The sequence below is a fragment of the Myotis lucifugus genome, unplaced genomic scaffold, assembly GCF_000147115.1.
Source record: "Myotis lucifugus unplaced genomic scaffold, Myoluc2.0 scaffold_46, whole genome shotgun sequence".
NCBI classification, from domain to species: domain Eukaryota; kingdom Metazoa; phylum Chordata; class Mammalia; order Chiroptera; family Vespertilionidae; genus Myotis; species Myotis lucifugus.
The window spans coordinates 1,013,484-1,037,708 of record NW_005871094.1 but is presented as its reverse complement, the minus strand read 5'-3'; the positions used below and the strand labels follow the sequence as shown (position 1 = coordinate 1,037,708).

Below are 24,225 nucleotides of genomic sequence, written 5' to 3'. Positions count from 1 at the left end.
CAGACCAGGACATTGGGGGTGGGAGGCACGGTGATAGTGACACAGAAAGCCAGCTGACACAAAGCCCAGATAGTATACTCTCAAAAGAGATGGAGCAGTTGGGAAAACACTGACGTAAGGCAGAAGTCAGTGAGGCCATCTCAACCTCCCAATCAGCGTTCTGTGGATCCTAAGAGAAATGAAATTAGAATCCTAGCCACGTTTAGAGTTGAAAGAGTCGTTCGAGTCGCACGGCTGGAGGACAGTGATCGAACTCAGGGGGGCCAAACCCTCTCCTGGATGAGGATGCAGATAAGTTAGCCTCAGAGACCCTGTCTTTGCAGGACTTCAGACCAACACGGTGGTTTCAATACACACAGGTCTGCGTGGGAAATGGAGTGGGTGCAGTGGGGATGTGTCTGCTGTGCAGACGCCAGAAATCCCAAGGAAGATACCATCTTGGATAATTAAACATGTTGTTTGGGGCATGAAACAAATTCAAAATAAAAAGCTCTCCCAGAGAGCGCCCCTAAGTTCCTACATTAAAAAAGAAAACACACACACAGTGACTCAGGAGGAAAAAACAATAGGGCCAGCCACTGGCAGCTAAAAGCTATGAAAGTAGGTGGTCTGTGTGATGCGTTCAGCTGCCCAGCTCACTCCGTGTCACCCTAATATGAGAGTGAACCCCTCACTTAGATAAATTGATAATTTGGGGGCTGAGGCTTATTTCACTTGGTAGGTTTGTTTAATTTAGTCATTAAATTGTCCCATGAACATTATTTTAGGTTCACAATCCTCCCTTTTCCCATTTATTTGTTTTTTATCATATAACCTAGAAATGCAGAGCATTTGAGTCATCATTCATAAGGCCATTTACTATTTCTCATCCTTCAAAAATGTATTAGTAGTTAATCAGAAGTCATACATGGCACATGTTTGCTCTGGGTATCTATAGTCCAATGCTATTCGTTCTGTGTAACAGGATTTGTAAACAGAACACATAATACATAGCACATGCCCCCTTCCCAATATGTACACTGCCACTGTCTGGCAACTGGGGATTCATTTCTGACTAATGTTAGTGAACAGGAAACAATTATTACCAAATGTGTCATAAACTTGTACAGAGTAAAAAGTGGTGTTTACTTGAATGTAAGGTTTTGACTTCGTGATTTGTTGTCTTATGGAATAAGTAGAGAAAATCTATGTGATTGCTGTGAGCTTAAGAAATTCAAGAATGTACTTTCTAAATAACAGAACATAGTCAAACAACAGTTCAAACAGAGCTATTGTACCTTCAACAATTTTACAAACTGTAAAAGTAATTCCCTTTCCACTCCTGCTTTCACCCTAGCCAGAGATAATGTTATGCTTTTACTTATGAACTGGGAGTATTGGTTTAAATCCCTTTGTGAATATTATTTCATTTAATTCTTGAAATGGATCTGCTGAGCAGGTGTTTTTACCATGATGGGAAAGCTTACTCTTGGAGAATTTATAAACTTACTAAACATTTGGAGTGGGTTTATGAACCCACACTGGGGTTTGGGGTTGTCAAAGGGAAGATACTTAAAACAACTCATAGTTGGAAGATTGGGTCAAGCCTGGACTAAATCCAGAGAGAGACCATGATTCAGGCAATGAGGATGGTTGATTTGAAATTGAAATCCAGTTAAAGATTCTGGTCTATGAGATGACTCGATGCCCGCTCAGGTGAAGTTGTTGAGTTATTACAGTTTCGGACTTTAAGTGGTCTTCCCTGACATAGAGTTCTTAATCTCCATTATTCCTGGAGTTCTTTGCCAAACCCTGCCTTCCTCAGACTCAATAGATAGCCTTTAGGAGGTTTCCTAAACACCCTGTTCCTTGAACTCTCCAAAATGAATTGAATCTTCTCTCATCCTTAACTCCTTTCCTTCCGTTTGCAAGATTAACTCTGTGGCCATTTGTACCCTTGCGTTCTTTGGATATCATTTTTTTCTGCTTCCTCAAGCACATGCCTCACCAATGCTATTTATTGCTCTTAAATATTTAGGTCACTGATCATGTTTTCTCCTCTTCAACTTAAGCAGTTTTTATTTTTTTTAAAAAAAGAAATTTACTCACATATTTTAAAGGCTTTCCATAATCTACTTTTCCTTCAAATTATCTTTCTTTTCCTACTTCGTTTTACCCTCAAATTACAAAATAAGAGACTCTCTGTCTATCCATCCCATCCCTGAGCATGTACAAAACTCATTTCATGACTTCTTATTTACTGGCTTTTATATTAGAAAATTTCCATTTTATTGAAAGTAATTAATAAGTTTCTAATTCATTTAACCTCAATGTGTGAAAATACTTTTTGGCTTCTGTAAATCCACCGAGTGTTTTAGCCATTTAAAGGTTTGTTTTGTGTGAGAAGGAATGTGCAGGTCATACTAAGGATAAAGGAGCTAGCTATAGGTTGGGTGTTAAAAACTTGGTTATAAAACTTGGATTTATAGCTAAACAGAAATGAAACTTTATTCAAGTGGCTCCCAATCTTTATTTCTAAATCACAGTTTGGAAATTTGAGGATGTAGTGGGCATTGTGCAAAACATAATGAAAAACCTCCCCACCCCACTTCAACATCCCTGCCTGATTTTGGTACTTCTGGAGTCTGGCTATTTTCTCCTTAGGGCTGCACCATTGTGACTTACTACTTTGTGCATAATGTCATTTGTCATTTGTTATGTTAATAACACTACCAAAAAGAAAAAGACAACATGGAGCAAAGTGAGGGAAGCTGTCACCTTCCAGCTTTATAGTAGGCTTTGAAAGCAACCAAACAAGGGAAGAGCCAGAAGCAGGCAGCTCACAAGTTACATTCCTGAGCGCAGACACAGAGCTGAGGATGTTTTATCGAGAACAGAGACTCAGAGGCGGCCTACAAATGAGTCTGTCCTTGGAACACTTTGGCTGAGTGTTCACATCCCGATAGCTACCCATAATCCAGAGTGAAGAGTGATGGAGAGATGAATAGACCTCATATCCAGGCTTAGGATGAGAACTGGCTCATAGCACAATGGAGAGGGCCTGCTCAGCAGGCTGTGGTGGGCCATCTGATCCCCAAATTCAGTAGGTGCTGTTGGAGGTCAGCTCCAGCTAGGTCATGACTCCGGGATTCTCAGATGATGAGGCTATGCCTGCTGTCCATGGAATAGTATTTCCAGGTAAATACTTTGTAATAATCATATCATAAAGTTAAGTTTCTTCTGGCCAGTCATGGCAAAAGCGTACATGACATTAGAGATTGAGAAATTGGCCTTGTGTGGTGGTTCCTTAAACAATCTATGTTATTTCTTACATGCTACACTCACTGAAAATAGGATGGGTGAAGGAGGCAGTGAATAAATACGGAGAAGATAAGGATTTGCATAAAGAGATTGGAGAATTCAAGAGAAGTAAGCATGGTTAAGCAAGAAAAAGCCTAAAATAACTCACTCAAGAAATCAGTTTGGCATGATGAATACTCTATATTTTTTGTTGTTGTTATAAGATATTTACTTTCAGTGAGCAAATTGCTAAGATGAAATTTTAAAAATAGTTGTTTCTTTGAATACTTCACTTAAAGTGATTTGGTAAAAGTAAATCACATTAATTGCATGCATATTCATAGACTATATGGCTACACTGCTCTGAGCATTCACAGTTTGACATGGAATGGAATTTTGCTGCTTTTGTATTTGTTAATAATAAGTCTCAGCTAACATGTAAGTATAGATTTGCTAAATAATCTTTCTTGGATGTACAGTAAGAATTTTTAATGGGGAAGATTACTTGTCTATAACCTTCTGACCTTTGGTTAAGAAGAACATTAGTTACTAATTTTTAGATTGAAGTTTTTTTTAAGTATAGATTGACGTTTCTTACCATCTCAGCTTAAGAATCAGAATATCATAGAATGATCATGGGATTTTCCAAATCCTAAAGATGAATGGAAGCAAATAATAAGTGACATAGAATAGACCCAAACAAAATAAAAATTGTTTCAAATTTCTTCCTTATTTTCTTGGGAGGAATACAGAATGCATATTTCATTCCCTCTTTTTTCTTTTTTTTCTTTTTTATGTGCTATTTGTTGGTTAAAACCATTTTTAAAATGATAATGAAGTTAATAATAATGACTACTTAATGAGCATCTGCTAGGAGCCTTGTGTATTGCCTATTTTTTAAAAAAAAATCCAAATGATAAATTTTATTCTCCTCAATTTTTTAGATGTAGAAAGTGGGTCAAAAAAATTTAAGTTCACACGACCAGTAGCTAGCAGAGATAGGTTTGAGTCTCAAGTTTAACTCCAAAGCTTTATCGATTACATCCAGAGACCCATCCATATTATCTATACATAAAAATGCCTAAGTGACCTTTCAACTATTCGCCCATTCGACCAGTAGCTATGACGTGCACTGACCACCAGGGGGCAGATGCTTAACATACAGGCATGGGAACATGGAACAGACTGATGAATCTCAGAGGGAAGGGGGTGGGGGGAGGGTGGGAATCAGGCCGAAACCAGCAATCTGACATTCCCCGAGGGATCCCAGATTTCGAAAGGGCACAGGCCAGGCTGAGGGACCCTACTGGTGCACGAATCCATGCACCGGGCCTCTAGTCTGTGTATAAAGGTTACAGAAAGTAGAGCTAGATCATCCTTACGGAAGAAGGAGGCCAGTCATGCTAATATGTCTTACAGAAAATATCAAGCCTGCTGGACCTTTACTGCTCTCCCCCTCAAGAGGAAATGACATTTCATGAGAAATTTTCCTTAGACTATTAGCTTCATAAGAGCAGAGCCATTCTTTATTCTCTTCTTCAGTGTGTTATCATTCCTTCTTCCTGAGCCAACAGGCTTGGCACATACTGCACACACTAATGGTTAGTTGAAGGAATCCAGGGCACATTTGCTTAGTTTCCTATTTCTTTTCATTTTTCATTGTTTTGGAGATTAATTATTTATAGAATCCTACCTTAATGAGTTCTCTTAGAGAACTAGCTACATATATTTTTGTCCCAGTAGATAATATAAACTAAAACTGCTGTGCTGATGATACATTGTGTTTGAAGGAAAAAACATCCTGCCTAACAGATTTGTGCTCAAGTCTTAATCCATTCACAGTCTATCTGTTTGAATATCTTCCCTTATCATGCATTATTTAAGTAAAGACATTATATTTAAATATATCTATAATGTGAATTGCTCAAAGTTTAGCTACTTTGTACTAGATGACATGGTGGAGAATATAAACCGTATTGGGGATATTCACATGATATAAGTCAAGAAGAGAAGTGCCACTTTTGTCTTAGCTTTCATACTGGGCTCAGTCAATGTAGGACCTCCCTCATGAGGAAAGATCGAGATCAAGTGTTGTAATTCTAATTCAGTCTGAATGAGAGGTCTGATTTTTCAAAATGTTTGGAGAGACTGAAGGTGAGGAGGAGGTAGGGTATTTAAATAGGTTTGAACTAATGGTGTTGGAATAGGAAAAGGAAGGGAAGTGGAGAAAAAGAGGTTAGGGTGGCATTTGATGGCATATATTATATATATTAAATTACATTGTGATTTCCCTGTGACTTATCACCAAGAAAGTCATCATATTTCCAGCAGGTAAGAGAACTGACTTTCCAAATTTACCACATAAAGTTCATCATTCTCTCCAACCAACTTGCTTTATTTTAACTCTAAATTAGTGCTTTAGATACAAAAATCTTTGCTGAGTTGATGCAGCTTTTTATGTTCCATCATCTCAATTGCCATTAGATCATTTGGTAAAGACTTTAATCTTCTCCAGGCTCTCGTTTTTCAAGTTTTAGTGGGCTAACACTGTGGTCATTTTGCTCAGTTCTAGAAATAGGCTGCAATCAGACACTGAGGAAACAATAATTTTGTCTTTCGATTGGAAACAATAAAAATAGTTGCTGCTTATTATTCTCTACACTTCATTACTATTTTATTTTTATATCCTCATTGAATCTGGTATGAATCATAAGTATATGAGGCCTGTGTCATTTCTGTCATTGAAAAGTCAAAAGACCCACGATTTAGCCTTATGGAGGTGAATTCCTTTCTTGGTACTCTATTCCTACATTCTAGGAATCATTACGAGAAGAACAATGGTGTCTGTTATGCTTATATTTATGGGTGCATTAGTTTTAAGGAGTGATAACCGGGAATATTATGTCTACAAACACAATTCACTTACCTTTACTTTTCATATGTGTATTTTCGTGAAGAGCAACACATGCATTGATTTATTTTTCCTTTCTCTCCATAAGTCATGCAACTTTAAGTAAAGACATGCTTAAAATAAATATAGATTCTTAAATACAACCAAGTTTTCTTTTCTTCACTTAACTGTTATAGATGTGTTATCTAAATGTGTATTTTCTTTATACTCAGAAGAAAGAATTTCACTTCTCTGTGCACCTCCTAATCGTTTCACAACTTCTGATCCTATATATTCTGAACTACTCCAATCTATTCTTCAGAGGAAAAAATATTAACTTAGTCTTTTTAGCTTATCTTTGGGCCTAAAATGATTTTCATTCCTCTTTTCAAAACTGTCCTGGATCTACTACTCAAAAAAGTTCCACGTGGCCTTGTGCTCTGTCTCAGCGTCCAATGGAAGGCACCTGCACCATTGAAAAGGATCCCTAAAGGGATGCATTGTTTAGAATTGCTCAGCTCCTCTAGAACAATGGCTTTTATTCTAGAATTTTTTTTATCAAAGTCATAACAAGCCTCAATCCCTCTGCAAATTTGATAATTTGATTCACATGTTTAATTCAAAGCAATGAATTAACTAATTTAGAGTTATTAAACCAGCAGCCTGCCGACTTGAGGAAGAAACAAAACAAAATTTAAAAAGCCGACTATACAAATTTCCAACTTCTCAAGATGGTAAGAGACACAGACATTGACTCAAATACAGCTGCCAAATCACATATAAGTTTCAGCAGCTCTCCGAGGATGGCTTCCATTTCCTTTTCATGCCTCTTCCTTGTGAGGATGTAACAACCTTTAGACAGAGGGCTTGCTCTACTTCAGCTCCGTTTGGCCAGAGCGCCCTAGTTAGTCAGCATCATTGACTAGATATGTGCACCATCAGTATGGGAGATCTGTCAGATCCCTGATACTGAAAAGGAAGGGTCCTGTAATACTTACTCAAAAGAATTTCATTTTTAAACATCAAAGGAATGGTTTCTTTCAGACGGTGCTTTGTTTATAGTTGTCCAGACCTCTTTTCTTTTGGGGCAGGAGATGTATTGTGTGCAAAAGTAACTAAAATGGGCCACAGACAAGGACACAAGGACACGGCTACTAGTTAAATCATTTTTAGGTCTCTTTCCTTCTTTTTCTAGAGTAAGTAGTGTTTAGGATGTGTTTTGAAAAAGGAAAGAGCTAGTTCGGCAAACGTGGAGTGGAAGCTTGTCGAGTGTCATGAAGAATAGTCTTAAGTTTGACAGGCAGCCAATGTTGTGAATATGTTTACATAATAATAAGGGTTTGGGAATTCATTAAGATTTTCACACTGAAAAAATTCACGAATTCTCTTGTGTTGGTACTAACATGGGGAGAAAATTGCTGCTTCAGTGACTTTCACTCTTATTTATCATTTATTTTTACATTTTTCCTTTTTAACAAAAAGTGCAACTTACGTACAGTAAAGTGCATAAGCCTTACATATACAGCTTGATAAATGTGATGGGTTTTTATTGTGGCTTTCTTTGCTCAAATACTTTCCATAGTGCATATCTGGTAAAGCCTGCAATTCTGTTGCAATTTCCTAAATGAGAAAAACTGCCCATTGCTTCCAGAATACTTTCACCACATCTTTTTTAGATATAATTAAAAACTCAGTGGAGGTGAGTCAATGGCTAAGTCTCCTTCTGTGTTTCTGAACCTACAGGTTGTCAGTCTCCATGCACTAGAGTAGATGCTTACCATCAGTCTATGGCACTCTCCTGAGAACAAACTATAGTACAAAACCTTGAAAACAGAGTTTTAAAATTATATATATAGACACACAAATATGTCACACACAAGCGAATGTTGAGAGGAAGGAGAAAAAGAAAAGAGAGAAGATCCATATATTTAAGAAGCCTTCTATATTTACTTCACTCCAATTTGACCAGACTTGTTCCATGGACTCTTATCCTTGGCACTTGTCATTATATTGGTCCAGAGTTGTTTTGGGTACCTGGGAATTTCCTCAGCAACATGGGTCTCCCCTAGAGCATAAGCTCCTTGTGAACAAGAATGTGCTCTATTTTATGTGGTCATGCACAAGAATGTGCTCTATTTTATGTGGTCATCCATTCCTCCTTTGCTTCCATCCTCCTCGGCCCTTGAAGGCATATAAAGATCGTAAGGATGTCTTAGAATGAAGAAAGTAACAGAAAAACCTCTGATTTCCTAGCAATATCTCTACTGCTCCCTGTGGCCATCAAGCCCACCCATACAACTGCTCTTTGAGTGAGAGTCAGGAGCTCATGCAAAAGCTCTCGATATGTACAGTAGCTCATAATGTGTTGCTTAGCTCAAAGGAAAACCTGATTTTTTAAAAGTGTACATTTACTTCATTTCTGCCTGATGCTGTCAAAATATCACTAATGTCAGCTATCAGAGTTGCAAGGTGTCGTGAGCCCCAGGACAGAACTCTTATTTTTAAGTAAAATTGAAAGTCACTCATATGAGTCATCTATACTAATAATAGAGGAATATGCAAATTGTCCAGGATGCTGTCACAGTAACGACTGGACAGCAGGCTGCGTGGGGTGACCAGGTCGGCATGGTGGGGCAGTTGGGGTGACTAGGCCAGCTGGGGGGGCAATTGGGGGTGACCAGGCTGGTGGGGGGGTAGTTGGGGGCAACCAGGCAGGCAGGGGGGGCAGATAGGGGTGATCAGGCCGGCAAGGAGGGGGCAGTGAGGGGTGACGAGGCTGGCAGGGAGGGCTGTTAGGGGTGATCAGGCTGGCAGGGGAGGAAGTTAGGGGTGATCAGGCAGGCAGGTGAGCAGTTAGGAGCCAGCGGTACCGGATTGTGAGAGGGATCAGGCCTAAACCGGCAGTCGGACATCCCCTGCAGGGTCCCGAATTGGAGAGGGTGCAGCCTGGGCTGAGGGACCCCCCACCCCACCTCCATGCATGAATTTCATGCACTTGGCCTCTAGTCATAATATAAGCAAACTGTGTTACCCTCTATTGCAGGGGTCCTCAAACTACGGCCTGCGGGCCACATGCAAATACAAATATTGTATTTGTTCCTGTTTTGTTTTTTTACTTCAAAATAAGATATGTGCAGTGCACATAGGAATTTGTTCATAGTTTTTTTTTAAACTATAGTCTGGCCCTTCAACGGTCTGAGGGACAGTGAACTGGCCCCCTGTTTAAAAAGTTTGAGGACCCTGTCTATTGCATCAATATCAAAACTGTGTGATGAAACCTTCCTTCAGAGAAGGGGACTTGGCTCCCCAAGACTTCCTTAAAATGTTTCTCCCCAACTCTCTTTTCTTTCTTTTTCTCTCCAACATCATTGATGGCAGGAGTGACTGATCACTGATGTAAGAATAATCTCAAAGCTTAATAAATACCAGCACCAAAGCTGTTTATAAATTAGTGGAATTAATTGAATCTTTATGAGATCTAAAACAGAAAATAGACTATATACGTCAGTGGTTATCTCTTTCATTATATAAAATTGAAAATAAACTTCATTTGCTGCCTAACTGGCAATAATGCCATGCAAAATTACCACATCTCACTCTCCGGGCAGAAGAGAGGTGATGGGTGAGACTTCTAGACTATCACACCTAGTTCCTCAGTAGGTATAGTCTCACTTCCAATGGCAGTCTGCTCTTTCACTTTATCACCTTTTTTTCATGGTTTCTCTAGTAGTTGTATTTTGTATTGAAAGCTAAATATCTAGGCATAATATTGTTGAAGTAAACTTTTAATTATCTCAGGACAGAGTGTACTTTTTAGCCCTTAAATACACAGTTTAAAAAGCTATTATTGCCCTTATTTATTCTATCAGTTAGAATTTCAGGCACCACTGGTGAGGCTGATAATTTTTATCCCTAGTGTCTGCTCAACAAGTGGGCTGCTTCTTAGAGATCAGTGTCTGAAAGGGATAGGCAGAGAACACCCAGAACACCCTGCCATTTTTGGTAATGTATTTGAGTAGCAGCAGAAATCAGAATACTATACAAAGTATATACACACCAAAATTATATCTTAAAAACAAAAGTTAAATAAACATATGTAATCATAAGTTCAACCTCATTGGAATTCCTCTTAATTTCTTGTTCTGAAATTTTGTTATACAATTACATATCTTCTCTCTCCGGATTCCAATTGTTATCAATCATGAATTCCTTTTGTCCCAATTTTTCTTATTCTTCAAAGAACTTTAAAAACAGCGAATCAGGTTTTGTGTCATGGTCTGGTGTAGTGGAAGAATCGTGGCCCTAAGAATCAGGTACTACCAGGTGCTTGCCAGCTATTTGATTATTGTCATCTCTAAAACTGAAAAAGATACTTCTTTTCAGGGTTGTTGTGAGAATTCAATATATTAAAGTGCAAAAAATTCTATCACTTAAGTTATTCATGTATTGATAAATTTTTATTAGCGTATTACATTGTGGGTACATCTATGAAGTGATCATCATGTATCCGGCATCCTGCATGACTGGAGAAATTTTATATTTTTTAATTTAATTTCCACTGTGTATCTAAATACATATCCAATCTTTTTAAATCATTTTAATTAGGATTCTCTTTGTAACTTCATAAAAATGTTACTGTGAATGTTTAGAATGTTTATGTGATTGATTTGAATATTTTTGTTAGAGGTTACATATCAATTCACAAGGTGACATATTTTTATGATGATTGCTTTTAGAAAAATGTTTATATTAGATGTCATATATTTTAATGTGCAGAACACTACTTACTAACCCTGTATCTTATTGTGAATATTTGCTGCTCAAAGTCACAATTTTAGCCTAGACACAAAGATCCTGTGTTGCCTAAACCAAAGATCCAACTTAAAGTTGGGGCAGAGGGCTTAGTCATGGCAAGTCAGAGGGGTGAATACTTGGAGCACACATTTGCTGCTGGGTAAGACTTTCCCTCAGACAAGCAATAAATATTTAGAGCAGGATCTGGAGTTAGGCAAAGGGGGTTTGAGTCTCAGATAACTAAATTGTCTTATTTTTAATTTAATGCTTGTAAAAAAAAGAATATAATAATAATACAAATCACCTCAGGAGTTTTTGTGAAGAGTAATCATGTTCCGTATATATTCATTATTATCAATATTATTGTCATTTACAATTCAAAATTATTGATAATTTAATGTCATTGATAATGATAATTTAGTATTGCCTCTATCACTACACCCCACACTGAATCTATTTCATAAGCACACACACACAATTTTTTCTTAACTGTTAAAAAAGGTAATAAACCTACATACATTTAACAACTCTGAATATTAAGAACATTTATTTAATGCTTAACATTTACAGATTATGGTTCAGAGACATTATCTCACTTTGATCCTTACTTCTAGAAGAAAAATCATTATTATTATCCCTGTTTGAGAAAGAAATAAAATTAATAGTCCATGGAAGTTAAGTGACATGATCAGACTCACACAGCTAGTCATTAAGAAGATATTAGCACCCACAACTTTGCAAGAATAAATATAAGAATTCAAGTAGTGAAAGCTAAAGGCAGGGGATTTTTTTTCTCATAAGTTTCTATAGTACTTTTGGGACTTAGTCATAAACTAACATCATAAAATTCCAAACCGATTATTATATACTTGCCATAGTAAGATGTTGAGTCTTCTGAAGGTTATCTTCATTGTTTAGTCTGTTGTGACTATGTTATAAATGATGTACCTATTATTGTTTTAATAAGGCCCTATGATGCCACACCAAAAGTAAAACTTTTATAGAAATGTAAATAGCAGAGGTGGCAAGAGGTTGACAAAAGGAAACTTTTTTTTCTAGAACAGTCTTCACATAGCTTGTGTATCACATGCGGGGAAAGGAATGCCATCCTTCTAACACTGTGCTTGCTTCTAAGTGAAATGTTTTCCATTTTTACAGATAGCACTAACAGAAACAAGTAAATATTACAACCAAAAATTTAGAGGCTCTGATAACAACTAAGTATGTTAACATTTACTATGTTCTACCAGAGTAATACTTCCACATGCCTCAAAAGGAACCTGCCTCTCTAATAATCAGAAAAATACAAATTAAACCCAAAAGCTAAATTTTACCTTTCTCAGGTTGGCAACATTAGGAAGATGCATAACAATTGTTTGAAGGTTATTGAGAAACAGGATTGACCTGATCAGGGTAGGATCTGCAGCCACCCTCCAGGAGAACAATATAGGGGTCCTCAGAAGAAAGCTTATACCCTGACCTGATCCAGTGCTCTCACTCCTGGGCATGACCAATAGGGAAATTCACATGCAAGTCCATGACATGTTGTGAAAATGTTCATTTCAACACCATGTCAAGCAATTTGAGGCAATCTTCATGCCATTTACTAGAGAAATGTATAAGGAAAGAATGTAATGATTTGCTCACTATGGAATTAGAAGCAATATATTTGAAATAGCTAGAACAAAATAGAAATATAGTATTGAGAGTAATTTGAAAAATAAAACATTCAAAAAATTGATACAATCATATCAATATATCTATAATAATAATAAAAGCATAATATGCTAATTACACTGGACATCCTCCCGGACGAAGCTGGGTCCCGGGTGCCAGAGGGAAGCTGGTGCCAGCAGCCGGGGGAAGGAAGGCCTACTCTTGTATGAATTTCGTGCATCAGGCCTCTAGTATTTTAATAAATAGCTTCCTTTGCAATATGTGGAATATTAGAAATGTTAATATCTGATACTGACTGCAAGTGTAAAACAGAAGTCAAGGAAATAATACTTCTTGGGTGAAGTGTATTGGTTAATAAAGTGTTATTATATTATCTTTATTATCATTATTAGTCTTATAAAAAAGTTGTAGAGCTACCAGGTGTAAAGGAGTTATTGACTATAAAAGTCACAAATCAATATTATAAGTTTAATGCTTTCTTCCATAATTTTGTCCATATCGGGAACTTCTTGATGCTTTGTAAAGTTTTCTATAAATTTTGGTTTATATAGTTCAGTTCATGAACATTATGCTCAGTTTACTTGATTGATGATAGAGGTAGATAGATAGATAGATAGATAGATAGATAGATAGATAGATAGATGACAGACATATTCTTATCTAGATATGATCACATTGAAAACATTATCAGACTTTAAATACATTGCCAGCCTGAAAGTATCTTTTGAATCATCCTTTTAATTGGGGCAGGTAGGTACAATAAACAGGTAGAAAAAAAGAAGGATTTGGGTAAATGTGGTCCAAAAAGAAGAAATCTGATATATTTTAAAGCAATGTTTATATTATATTTGTTAATTTTATTCTATTTCCTTACAGGTTTAGATGTTTATTTGGCTACTTGGCTACTGATTAGAGAACACAAAATGAATAACTCAACAAACTCCTCTAACAATGGCCTGGCTCTGACCAGTCCTTATAAGACATTTGAAGTGGTGTTTATTGTCCTTGTGGCTGGATCCCTCAGCTTGGTGACCATTATTGGGAACATACTGGTCATGGTCTCCATTAAAGTCAACCGCCACCTCCAGACCGTCAACAATTACTTTTTGTTCAGCTTGGCCTGTGCTGACCTCATCATCGGTGTTTTCTCCATGAACTTGTATACCCTCTACACTGTGATTGGCTACTGGCCTTTGGGACCTGTGGTGTGTGACCTTTGGCTAGCCCTGGACTATGTGGTCAGCAATGCCTCCGTGATGAATCTGCTCATTATCAGCTTTGACAGGTACTTCTGTGTCACAAAACCGCTCACCTACCCTGTCAAGCGGACCACGAAAATGGCAGGTATGATGATTGCAGCTGCCTGGGTCCTGTCCTTCATCCTCTGGGCTCCAGCGATTCTCTTCTGGCAGTTCATTGTGGGGGTGAGAACTGTGAAGGATGGGGAATGCTACATCCAGTTTTTTTCCAACGCTGCTGTCACCTTCGGTACTGCCATTGCAGCCTTCTACTTGCCAGTGATCATCATGACCGTGTTATACTGGCACATATCCCGAGCCAGTAAGAGCAGGATAAAGAAGGACAAGAAGGAGCCTGCGGCCAACCAAGATCCAGTGTCTCCAAGTTTGATCCAAGGACAGATAGTGAAGCCAAACAACAACAACATGCCCGGCAGTGTTGACGGCCTGGAACACAACAAAATGCAGAATGGCAAAGCCCCTAGAGATGCTGTGACTGAAAACTGTGTCCAGGCGGAGGAGAAAGAAAGCTCCAACGATTCCACCTCCGTCAGTGCTGTCGCCTCTAACATGAGAGATGATGAAATCACCCAGGATGAAAACACAGTTTCTACTTCCCTGGGCTATTCCAAAGATGAGAACTCCAAGCAAACATGTATCAAAATCGTCACCAAGACCCAAAAGGGTGACTCGTGTGCCCCGACGAATACCACCGTGGAGCTGGTTGGTTCTTCAGGTCAGAATGGAGATGAAAAACAAAACACGGTCGCTCGCAAGATCGTGAAGATGACTAAGCAGCCTGCAAAGAAGAAGCCCCCTCCTTCCCGGGAAAAGAAAGTGACCAGGACAATCTTGGCTATTCTGTTGGCTTTCATCATCACTTGGGCCCCCTACAACGTCATGGTGCTCATCAACACCTTCTGTGCACCCTGCATCCCCAACACGGTGTGGACAATTGGTTACTGGCTTTGCTACATCAACAGCACTATCAACCCTGCCTGCTATGCCCTTTGCAATGCCACCTTCAAGAAGACCTTTAAACACCTTCTCATGTGTCATTACAAGAACATAGGCGCCACGAGGTAAAACCTCTTTGGGACAAAGGAAGGTGGTCACGGGGAACTTGGGAAGGAGAAGAGGGGTAAAAGAGCTAGTTTTAAAATCTCTGCCATTGCACTTTAGAGTCTTATTATGGATGTGCAGTTAAGGAGCTCAAAAGTGACACTCTTTTGTGCCTCTGCTCCAGCTTGGGAAACTCTCACCTCATAAGCCCTGCCAATGTAGGAGCAATGAGACCATGAAAGCCACACGTTGAACATGTGGATTTAAGAATGCTCTACACTTTCTGTCTCTTGAAGAAGGGCTTCTGAATCTGCAATTTTATCAGTTTCTGCACAAGAAGAAGAATAACCTTGCTCCTTTTTTGTTGTTGCTCCCATGTATTGATATAAGTCAATGAAAGGCTACAGTTACAAGCTAACATGGAGACTTAAACATAAAGAAATAGACATTATGCCATAGAGAAGTAAAGGAATAAAACTAAAAGGAGTGTAGAAACAACCTCAGAGTGCTAAGCATATATTACTCTTCCTTTCTTATGGTTTTACCTGGAGGGTTGCAATATTATAAATGCTTATTTTTTACCTTTGCTTTTCCTCACACCAAAAGAAAACAAACAAACAAAAAGCCTAATGAGACCACATCATTATTTTTCTCGTTCTGGCATTCGTTTTTGTACTGTTCTACACTGTGTGAGGGCATATTATAGAGGACTTGCACTAAACCAGAGACAGCCATGAAAAAGGGGCATTTCATCCCTGATCACTGTGTCCTTTGCATTTTTTGGTGGTATAACAGCCTATAAGGATATGGTTCAGTTATGATTCTTTATAGGAAATGGTTTCACCAATCTGGTTTTCTCCCAAACTAGCCTCTTATTTTAATAGAATAGTCTCCCTAATACATAAACATGTTTGAGAAGCCAAAGTTATTTTTTTAAAATTGAGGTTTCATCAAATTAAATAGTTGTCATTAAAGTTGGAGAAAGTTTACTGAGACCAGGCAAATTTTCAGTTAAGAAAATGGGTGGTTGAAAGGACATTCTGTTTCAACCTGAATCTGCCTGACCCGCATGTGAAATGCTAACATGTAAAACATGAACTTCTGGCCTTTGTCAGCAGGAAGAACATGCTGCCTTTTTCATGTTGAATTCTGAATAGAATTAATATACTCCCGTGGCACCAGTGACCTCTGGGTCAATCCCAAGAAATTAAGACCTTCCCCTCAATGCTTTCTGAAAGCCAATATTCAGCTCATGAGGCTGTTTATAACCACCCTATGATCCAATGGAGAGAAAAAAATAAGCAATTAAAAAACATTTACTGAAACCGTATATTCCTCATTCCTCAACTGTCAATTCTCCCTAAAATTTTTTAACTTCAAAATCCATCAATAGAAGTATAGTAATCCTTGTGACAGACATGTAGTAGATAACTTAAACAAAGGCCAGGTGAGCTCAGCAGAATCTGAAAGAAGAATGTAGTGGCTGTACCTGGGTCATTCTAATATGTCTCTAATACTAGACCATCAGAAAGTCATGTCAGGAACTAATACCCAAACAGTGGCTTTAAAGAATCTTCTCCATGTAGATACTTTTTATTTGGTACCCCAAATAAATATATGATTACATTATTCATGATTTATCTAGTTATTTTCATTCCTCCTTTGTTTTACTATATTCACTGTAGTCTTCCAATTAGATTTTCTAAAGATGATGCAATCAATAGAAATAAAAGTTATAAAACTTTTTTCAAATTTCATATTCTGCCTTTTAGGTTTATGGTCTTCATCTTGACCAGTTATATATCTATGTGAACTGCATGATGACTTAATCAGTATTAGACATTAGCAATTTAGTTATTTTGTGTGACTTGCCTCATTGATGGCATCTCAACAATTTTGAGAGTTAACCAAAAGCACAACACAAACAACAACAAAAAGAACAGCCAGGAAGAAGCAAATTGCCAACAATGTTTTAATTTAACTTTATAAAAATAACTTCCTAGTTGAATAACTTCAGTCATCCCCCCTCCCCCCCCCCAAAAAAAATCTTCCATGTATAAACACACAGCATCAGTTTAGATTCCTTCACACTACAATGATGTCAATGTAAACATTTACATTTTAAATTAATATTTATTTGTATTTTATTTCGTCAAATCCAGGAATAAACTGTGTGGAAGAAGCATCAAGCCAATAGAGTGTTTGGTTCCCTGTAAACAAAACAATTGACTGGCTGAATGTTTCACTTACTAACTTGCACTATTATGATGTAGATTCACCTTTAGTGGAATGAACTCTTTGGATCCAAGGATTGAGGATTCCAGATTCTGGTCTCTTGTATGCAACAATCCAACTCACTTTAAGTCAAATTGCCTGTTACTCGCCATTGTCATCGCACCCTTCCCTTTGTTCCTTTTATTTTTGGTCTTCGCCACCTGTTATTGAAAGAGAGAGCATCAAGGATTAAAGAAAGGAATTGAAGATAGACTGAAACATCTTGGAAGTTTTGTCGACCGGAATAAAAAAAAATGGAAAGAATACTGAAAATGGTAGATGCTTAGACAGATATAGAGACTGTAGTCAAAGGTTTGAATTAACTACTGCTGGATTTGTCTATTTCAGTGGCTTTCAACTGGGGATCAAGCCAATTTTGCCCCCCTCACAGGGGACATTTAATAATGTATGGAGACATTTTTGGTTGTCACAACTTGGGGAAGGGCTATTGGCATCTAGTGGATAGAGGCCAGGGATGCCGCTAAACAGCTTACACAGGATAGCCCCATCCACCTGCCCCGACTAAAAATTATGTGGCTCAAAATGTCAATAGTGCAAAAGTTGAGAAACCCTGGTCTGTTTCAAGGGATTCTAGAGCTTGCTTTGTATAAGTGGGAAAATAATCCTGTATCACTATTAGAATATCAATGCAAATTGCTCACCTGTTTGAATAAGGTAATGCTCACCAATTGTGATTCAGACACACTATCATCCACTGAGTCTGGTGTATTTGTATTTTATAGATTGGGAACACAGGCCACATCTACATATCCAGAATCACCAGACCAGGCACATAATACATGTTTCCAACATCTTAGTGCCTGATTAGATTGCCACAGAATCCAGTCAATTGAGGTTTCAGTAGTTGGCCATTAAAATGGTTGCATTGATGTAGTCAGTTTCTATAGGAGCTAACATTTGTCCTTTCAAAAACATTAAGAGCCTCTTTCAGAAGCAGTATGATTCATCTCCTTTGTTTTCACTGGAAAGGTGAATATCTGTCAAGAATTTCTTCTCGTAGCAATAATGTAAATATCACAGAGTGGTCTTATAAGAAGAGGAGATTAAATATGTGAAAAGGCCAGGTCATTTCTTGGAAAAAAAAAAAAAGAGAAATGATTGCCCTTTTACCAGTTCATCATTAATTTAATGGCAGATCCTGTGTTAAGACAAAATCTAGTAAGTCATTTTACATTTGTCCAAACCCATAGAATGTACAACACCAAGAAGGAACCCTAATGCTAACTATGGACGTTGAATAAAAAAAATTATGTGCCAATGTAGATTCAGCCATTATAACAAATGTACCACTCTGATGCAGATTTTAACAGTGGGGGAGGCTGTGCTTGTGTGGGGACCAGAGGGTATATAAATACTCTCTGTACCTTTCGCTCAATTTTGCTGTGAACCTAAAACTGCTCTAAAAATAAAAGTACAATCTAAAATAATAATAATAATAAGTCATATGAGATTAGCTTTCCAGTGTGGATATGGAAGCTGGAGATCCCACATACTCCTACTCTTTGTCCATTCACTGCTTTTTTTATCCTGAAGATCTAATATTGGGGGAAATGGGAGTTCAAACTGATGACAATATACCTGTAGAGATGCAATCTACTTTTATTTTCTCCTACTTAGTTGATACTTGCCTTTTCCCCAGTTTGATAATATCCCTTTCAACAACCACAGCACTGGTGTTGCAAATAGATTAGGGAAGCACCCCAAGCCAGATGACTTGTGCAAAGTGTACTTTCAGCATGTATATACAATACCATGCCTCTCCAATATGCTTCTCTTAAGAGGGTGCACGCTGCAGCATGAACTGTGTGCTTATTTAATGTATCTTCCTGGGATATGCTGTATGCTTAATATACATATTCTATAAATAAAGCAATGAAATGTATAATAGAAATACATATTTCTGTATGCAAATAAATATATTATCCACAAATCTTAGTATGCAATATGGTATATGTTGCTTCAGAGTCACAAGATAAGCTTTTATATGCCCACTTTTCAAAGAAAGTAGTACTTACTTTTGAAGGAAGAGGTGTAAGAACAGCCAAAATCCTACCCATATTAAGACTAAAATGTTTTATACTCTTTGAAAGCATGGCATTGATTTTAAATATCTCTTGAAAGAATATATTAATAAACCTTTGCTGGTGTCACCCCATGTTTCAACAATGCTTTTTGCTCCTCTCTGTCTGGACTCTGACTAGAACCTTCCTGGCTGTTACGGTCCCAACAGCTGTGTTGATCTCATGTCTGATTGCCTGATGAGATTGCAACCAATTCATTGACATACAGCTTTGCTCAACTCCAAAGTAACTGATTTTTGTCAAATAAAAACTAATCATCCCAGGAAGAAAGGATGACCTTCAGAATGTTTTGCATTCTGAAAACCAAGGTAAAAGTTGTGCAAGCACTGTATTTTATAAACCGCTCTTTCCAATACAACATCCCATACAATAACTCTTAGTGTAATGTTATGGTGCAAGTTTCTCCAAGAAATTGAAAAAGAGAAGGTTTGTCTCTGTGTTCTACATTTTCTGCACAGCACTTGTTTTCCTATCTTTCTACCCACATTCCCCAGAACATTTCCCTTGGCCCGTTAATAGCATGAGTTCTTAGCAAATATTGTTATGATTTTGGGTGTGCAATCCTAAGAGATGCTTGCATTTTAATAGAAAAATCATAAACATTGAATGTTTGAAAGACTTATGCTAATCTTTAGATACAGCACATGCAGTGGGAGAAATATTTTTTTCCATGAACTCCAGTTTTGTTCCAAATTTTGTAACATAGTCCAATGCCTATTTGTGTCCTAAATTTCTCCTTTCAAGCCACAATCGACTCTTGTGAATTGCTGTCCTTTCTCTAAACCAAAATCATTTCTGGAAAAAAAAAATGAAGGAAAAAACTGAGTTTTCTATCAATTCTCATTAGTTTCTTATTGTTCCAGTGAAATGTTCTCATTTCATTTTTTAGAATTTGAATTGAATCCTGTTCTGATGAATTGTTAAATGCTACTTCTAACTAGATGGTTGCAAATACTGACACAGGAAAAATAAAAAAAATTTTGCCCATCATAAACTTCTACTTTGTAACATATATCAACCTTTCTCAACTAAAAAAGTGAAGAAGCAGAATGTGGTAAGTTGTGACTGTAGATATTTTTTAAGTAGGTGACATTGTAGAAAATTAGTTCTTTGGCTTCCTAAACACACCCTCACGCTATTAAGTCATGGAAAACTGCAAAGAAAAAATGGCACCTATCTTCTGTATTTGAACAGTACACCCAGCTGTTCATCTGAATCTTTAAACTATATCTTTCCTGGATATATGAATATCTTTGGAGGTTTTGTCAAATGAAAAATGAGTATCCTATTATTAATTTTTTGAGGACCATCCATATTATTTTCCATAGTGGCTACAACAATTTGCATTCCCACCAACAGTGCATGAGGGTTTCCTTTTCCACATCTTCACCAACACTTGTTGATTTATTGATAATAGCCATTTTGAGAGGTGTGAGGTGATATTGTGGTTTTGATTTGCATTTTCCTGATGACTTATGATGTTGAGCAGCTTTTCATATGTCTATTGGCCATCGGTGTGTCCTCTTTGGCGAAGTGTCCATTGAAGTCCTCTGCCCATTTTTTAATCGAATTGTTTGCCTTTTTGCTGTTAAGTTGTATAAGTTCCTTGTATTTTGGATATTAACCCCTTAGAATGTATCATTGGTGAATATCTTCTCCCATTCAATTCCACTGCTATGTATGACCTTTCTATTACTTTGAGCACTTGGAGCTCTGTTGGAATCGTGGGTCAGCTAAGTGGTATTGAAAAAAATTCTACTGCATGACAGTGATTGTATGGCGTCCTGGTATGAAAACATGCCTAGATTGGAGAAATCCATCATACACATAGAAAACACATCTAAAAATACTTGCCTTAATTATGAGTATCCCCAAACACTATACAACTGTATAATATTGTTCTTTTAATATCAATACCACTATCTAGAAAGCTCAGGAGAAGATATAAGTGATGATTTCTCAGTACATACCTTTGAAATCCCTATCAGACATTCTTTTTAGGTTGATAGCTTTTTTTTTAACCTATGGATGATATATAAATGCAGGAGAGATATTTACTCTGAATAGGCAATAGATGATCAAATAGTCAAAATGTATGGGATCATGAATTAATAAACAAGAAGTCAGGCATGCTTGTTCCATTTTTCGGAACAAGTAAGATTACAAACCCGATTATTTTTGTTTTTCTTGGGATTTTCACTATTTCACCTTACTAATAAAAATGTACATTGGGTCATTTAAAGGCTAGATATTAAATGGCTAAATAAAACCATTTTATTTTTTTCTCAACTCTGTTAGGTAACTTGGCCTATATAAAAATATAATCTGAACAACTTTGTATTTAAGCAGAAAAATAACTAAAAAGAATAAAATTAAAAGTGAAACAGAAGCAATTAACCCTTGTTATGACATCCTGGTGATGGAAAATAATAAACAACTTATGTATAAGCTCTCTCAAAGGAATAACAATAAATATTTAATAGAACTTATTTTTTTCCAAGTTTTTTGTATTTTATTTTTGGGATGTTTATTTCATCTCTTTAGTATTTTTGCCAAAGTCCTTACTAATGTTGTTTTAAAAGTAATTTTTATAAATGTTTTGAAAGGCAAACATAGAAATTGCTATTTCGCTAGAGCTTGTTGTTTACATTTTAGTTGACGCTGTTACTCCAGAAAGAAAAAAAAATAACTAATTTAAATATCAAAACAAAATACCACCACAAAAATATGGACAAAGGACAGAATTACAGCTTTAAATGAAAAAATAATTCTGTGTAATGATGGTTTTCTTATGTAATCATGTCTGAACATGGCATCGATTTCCTCTGTGGTCACACAGCTGTGAACTGTGTGATGGACTCAGGCCCTCGGTCACCCTGAGAAGAGCTCTGAACATATCCACATGCTGTTTTAGTGGGCACGATCACCAAAAAGTACAAGGAGTCATTTAAGGACTAGATACTAAAGGGGATCTTGTCATGATTAACTATCAGGCCCATATCAGGAAGTTAAAGCCTGACAAGCCCTTTGTTGAACAGGGAGTCTGTGAGAAACTCATTATCACAAGCTTGGGAGAATTGAAGAAAAATAAAATTATTGGAAGTTTGGAAATAATGAAAAAGAAAGCCAAAGTTTATGCTCATTGTACACCTATCTATTAGGAAACAAATACAATAGTATTCTTTGGACATGTATAGGTTAAGTATTTTATGTAACTGACAAATTGGAATTAGATTATATTAGCTATAATTCCTACAAACCTGTCACGATAAAGGAATCTGGTCTTTTTCTTATTTCCATTCTTTTGCTTTTTATTTAAGAGTGAGAAAGAACTTTCATTAAAGAGAAACACATACATAGTGTAGAGTGCTAGCCTTTTTTAAATTCTTTATTAAAAGACAATTACTTAAATGTATTTGAATTTCCAAACATATAGTAAGGTTATTTAATAAAGAAAATGTACACACTATTGAAGCCTATATTCTTAAACAAAGCATTTTATATTCTATAAATTGTATGAGTGTACTTTCTGATAGCATCTTTAAAGATAATTCAATTTATATATAAACTTGATTAGATATATTATTCCTATTAATTCAATATATTTATACAAGTCTGCATGATTTATCCCCATTTTATTTAGAAAAGGAATTTAATGGAAAGTGATTCACAAATATAAGGAGTGAGGTACGCACCAATGGAAAATAGTCCACATACCAAAGGAGTGCTGGCTTAAGTGTTGATGATACATGTGTGCAAAGACATTCCAACTTCCAAATTCAGCAGAGAGGAAATGGTGCCAAATCCCAGAAATAGTTGGAAGATGATAGCAATTACATGCCATGACCTTGGATGTCTTTCTGCCAAGCTGTATTCCTAAATGAAGTATTCTACCAGTCAGAGAGTTCAACAATAAAATGCTTTTTTATGTGATTTATCGTGGTTAGAACACATTTGTAAACATCTTGGAAGTCAGACTCTAGGCACTCCTGAGTCCTCTTTGAGATAGAATACCACCTAGTACAAGTTTCTCATATGATAAAGAACTAATTTCAATGCAAACTAGCGGGAGCTCTGGCTCTACCCTCAAAACTTTCATTTCACTGAAAACAGTCCCAGAGGACCCTCTCTATCCTCTGCTCTCCCTTCTCCAATATCTAAAGTATTGGACAGAGGGATTCCAGATTTGCTCAGGTTTCTAAAAGTGCTTGGTGGGTGACCTGTGAGGGAAGATTTCCCCTTTTTTATGTGCTTTCCCCAAATAATTGACATTGAGATATTGATCTGGAACCCATTTCCTTTTTCCAAACAAGGAGAAGCAAATCAAAAACCACACAAACTAATACCAAATGTTCCCAAGTATACAAAGGCGAAGAATTACTATGGTGAGTAGGCTTAGAGATTATTACATTCTTGGCAATGAGGTGATGTCAACTCCAGCTCTAGGAAAAGAGTCATTCTGACATATTCATCCACTCAAGTTTACAGTAAACTGACTCTCAGGATTGATCAAAATATTATTTGCCAATTAGTCTCATCTTTGCCTGGAAACTTTCTTCACCCTTCTTTATCTGCTTAATTTCTAACAATCCTTTATGTAAAAAAATATATTTGTATTTGTATTTTTTAAAGAGAGAGGAAGGGAGAGAGAAGCATCCATGTGAGAGATCGAAACATTGATTGGCTGCCTCCTGCATGCCCCCTACCAGGGAGAAAGCTGCAACCCAGACCAGGAATGGAACCAGCAACCATTCAAGGCCCAAGGACGATGCCCAACCAATTGAGCTACACTGACCAGGGCCCCAACAATCCTTTAAGTATGACAATATCAGGAATGTCTCCCCCGACTTTTCTGACTATATCAGATCCTCCACTAAGTTCCCATAGCATTTTTCAAAATTGCAATTTT

The 24,225-nt window shown here is 37.1% G+C and overlaps 1 protein-coding gene across 1 annotated transcript in view; it reads left to right on the top strand.

The window, feature by feature from the left end:
- CHRM2 (cholinergic receptor muscarinic 2) overlaps positions 1-15,691 on the top strand; it is a 125,920-nt gene extending 110,229 nt beyond the window's left edge. Inside the window, exon 2 of the mRNA XM_023753496.1 lies at positions 13,517-15,691. Coding sequence (XP_023609264.1) covers positions 13,564-14,964 — 1,401 coding nt within the window. The 5' untranslated portion in view covers positions 13,517-13,563 and the 3' untranslated portion in view covers positions 14,965-15,691. The remainder of the gene's footprint in view (positions 1-13,516) is intronic.
- Positions 15,692-24,225: the final 8,534 nt, after the last annotated feature.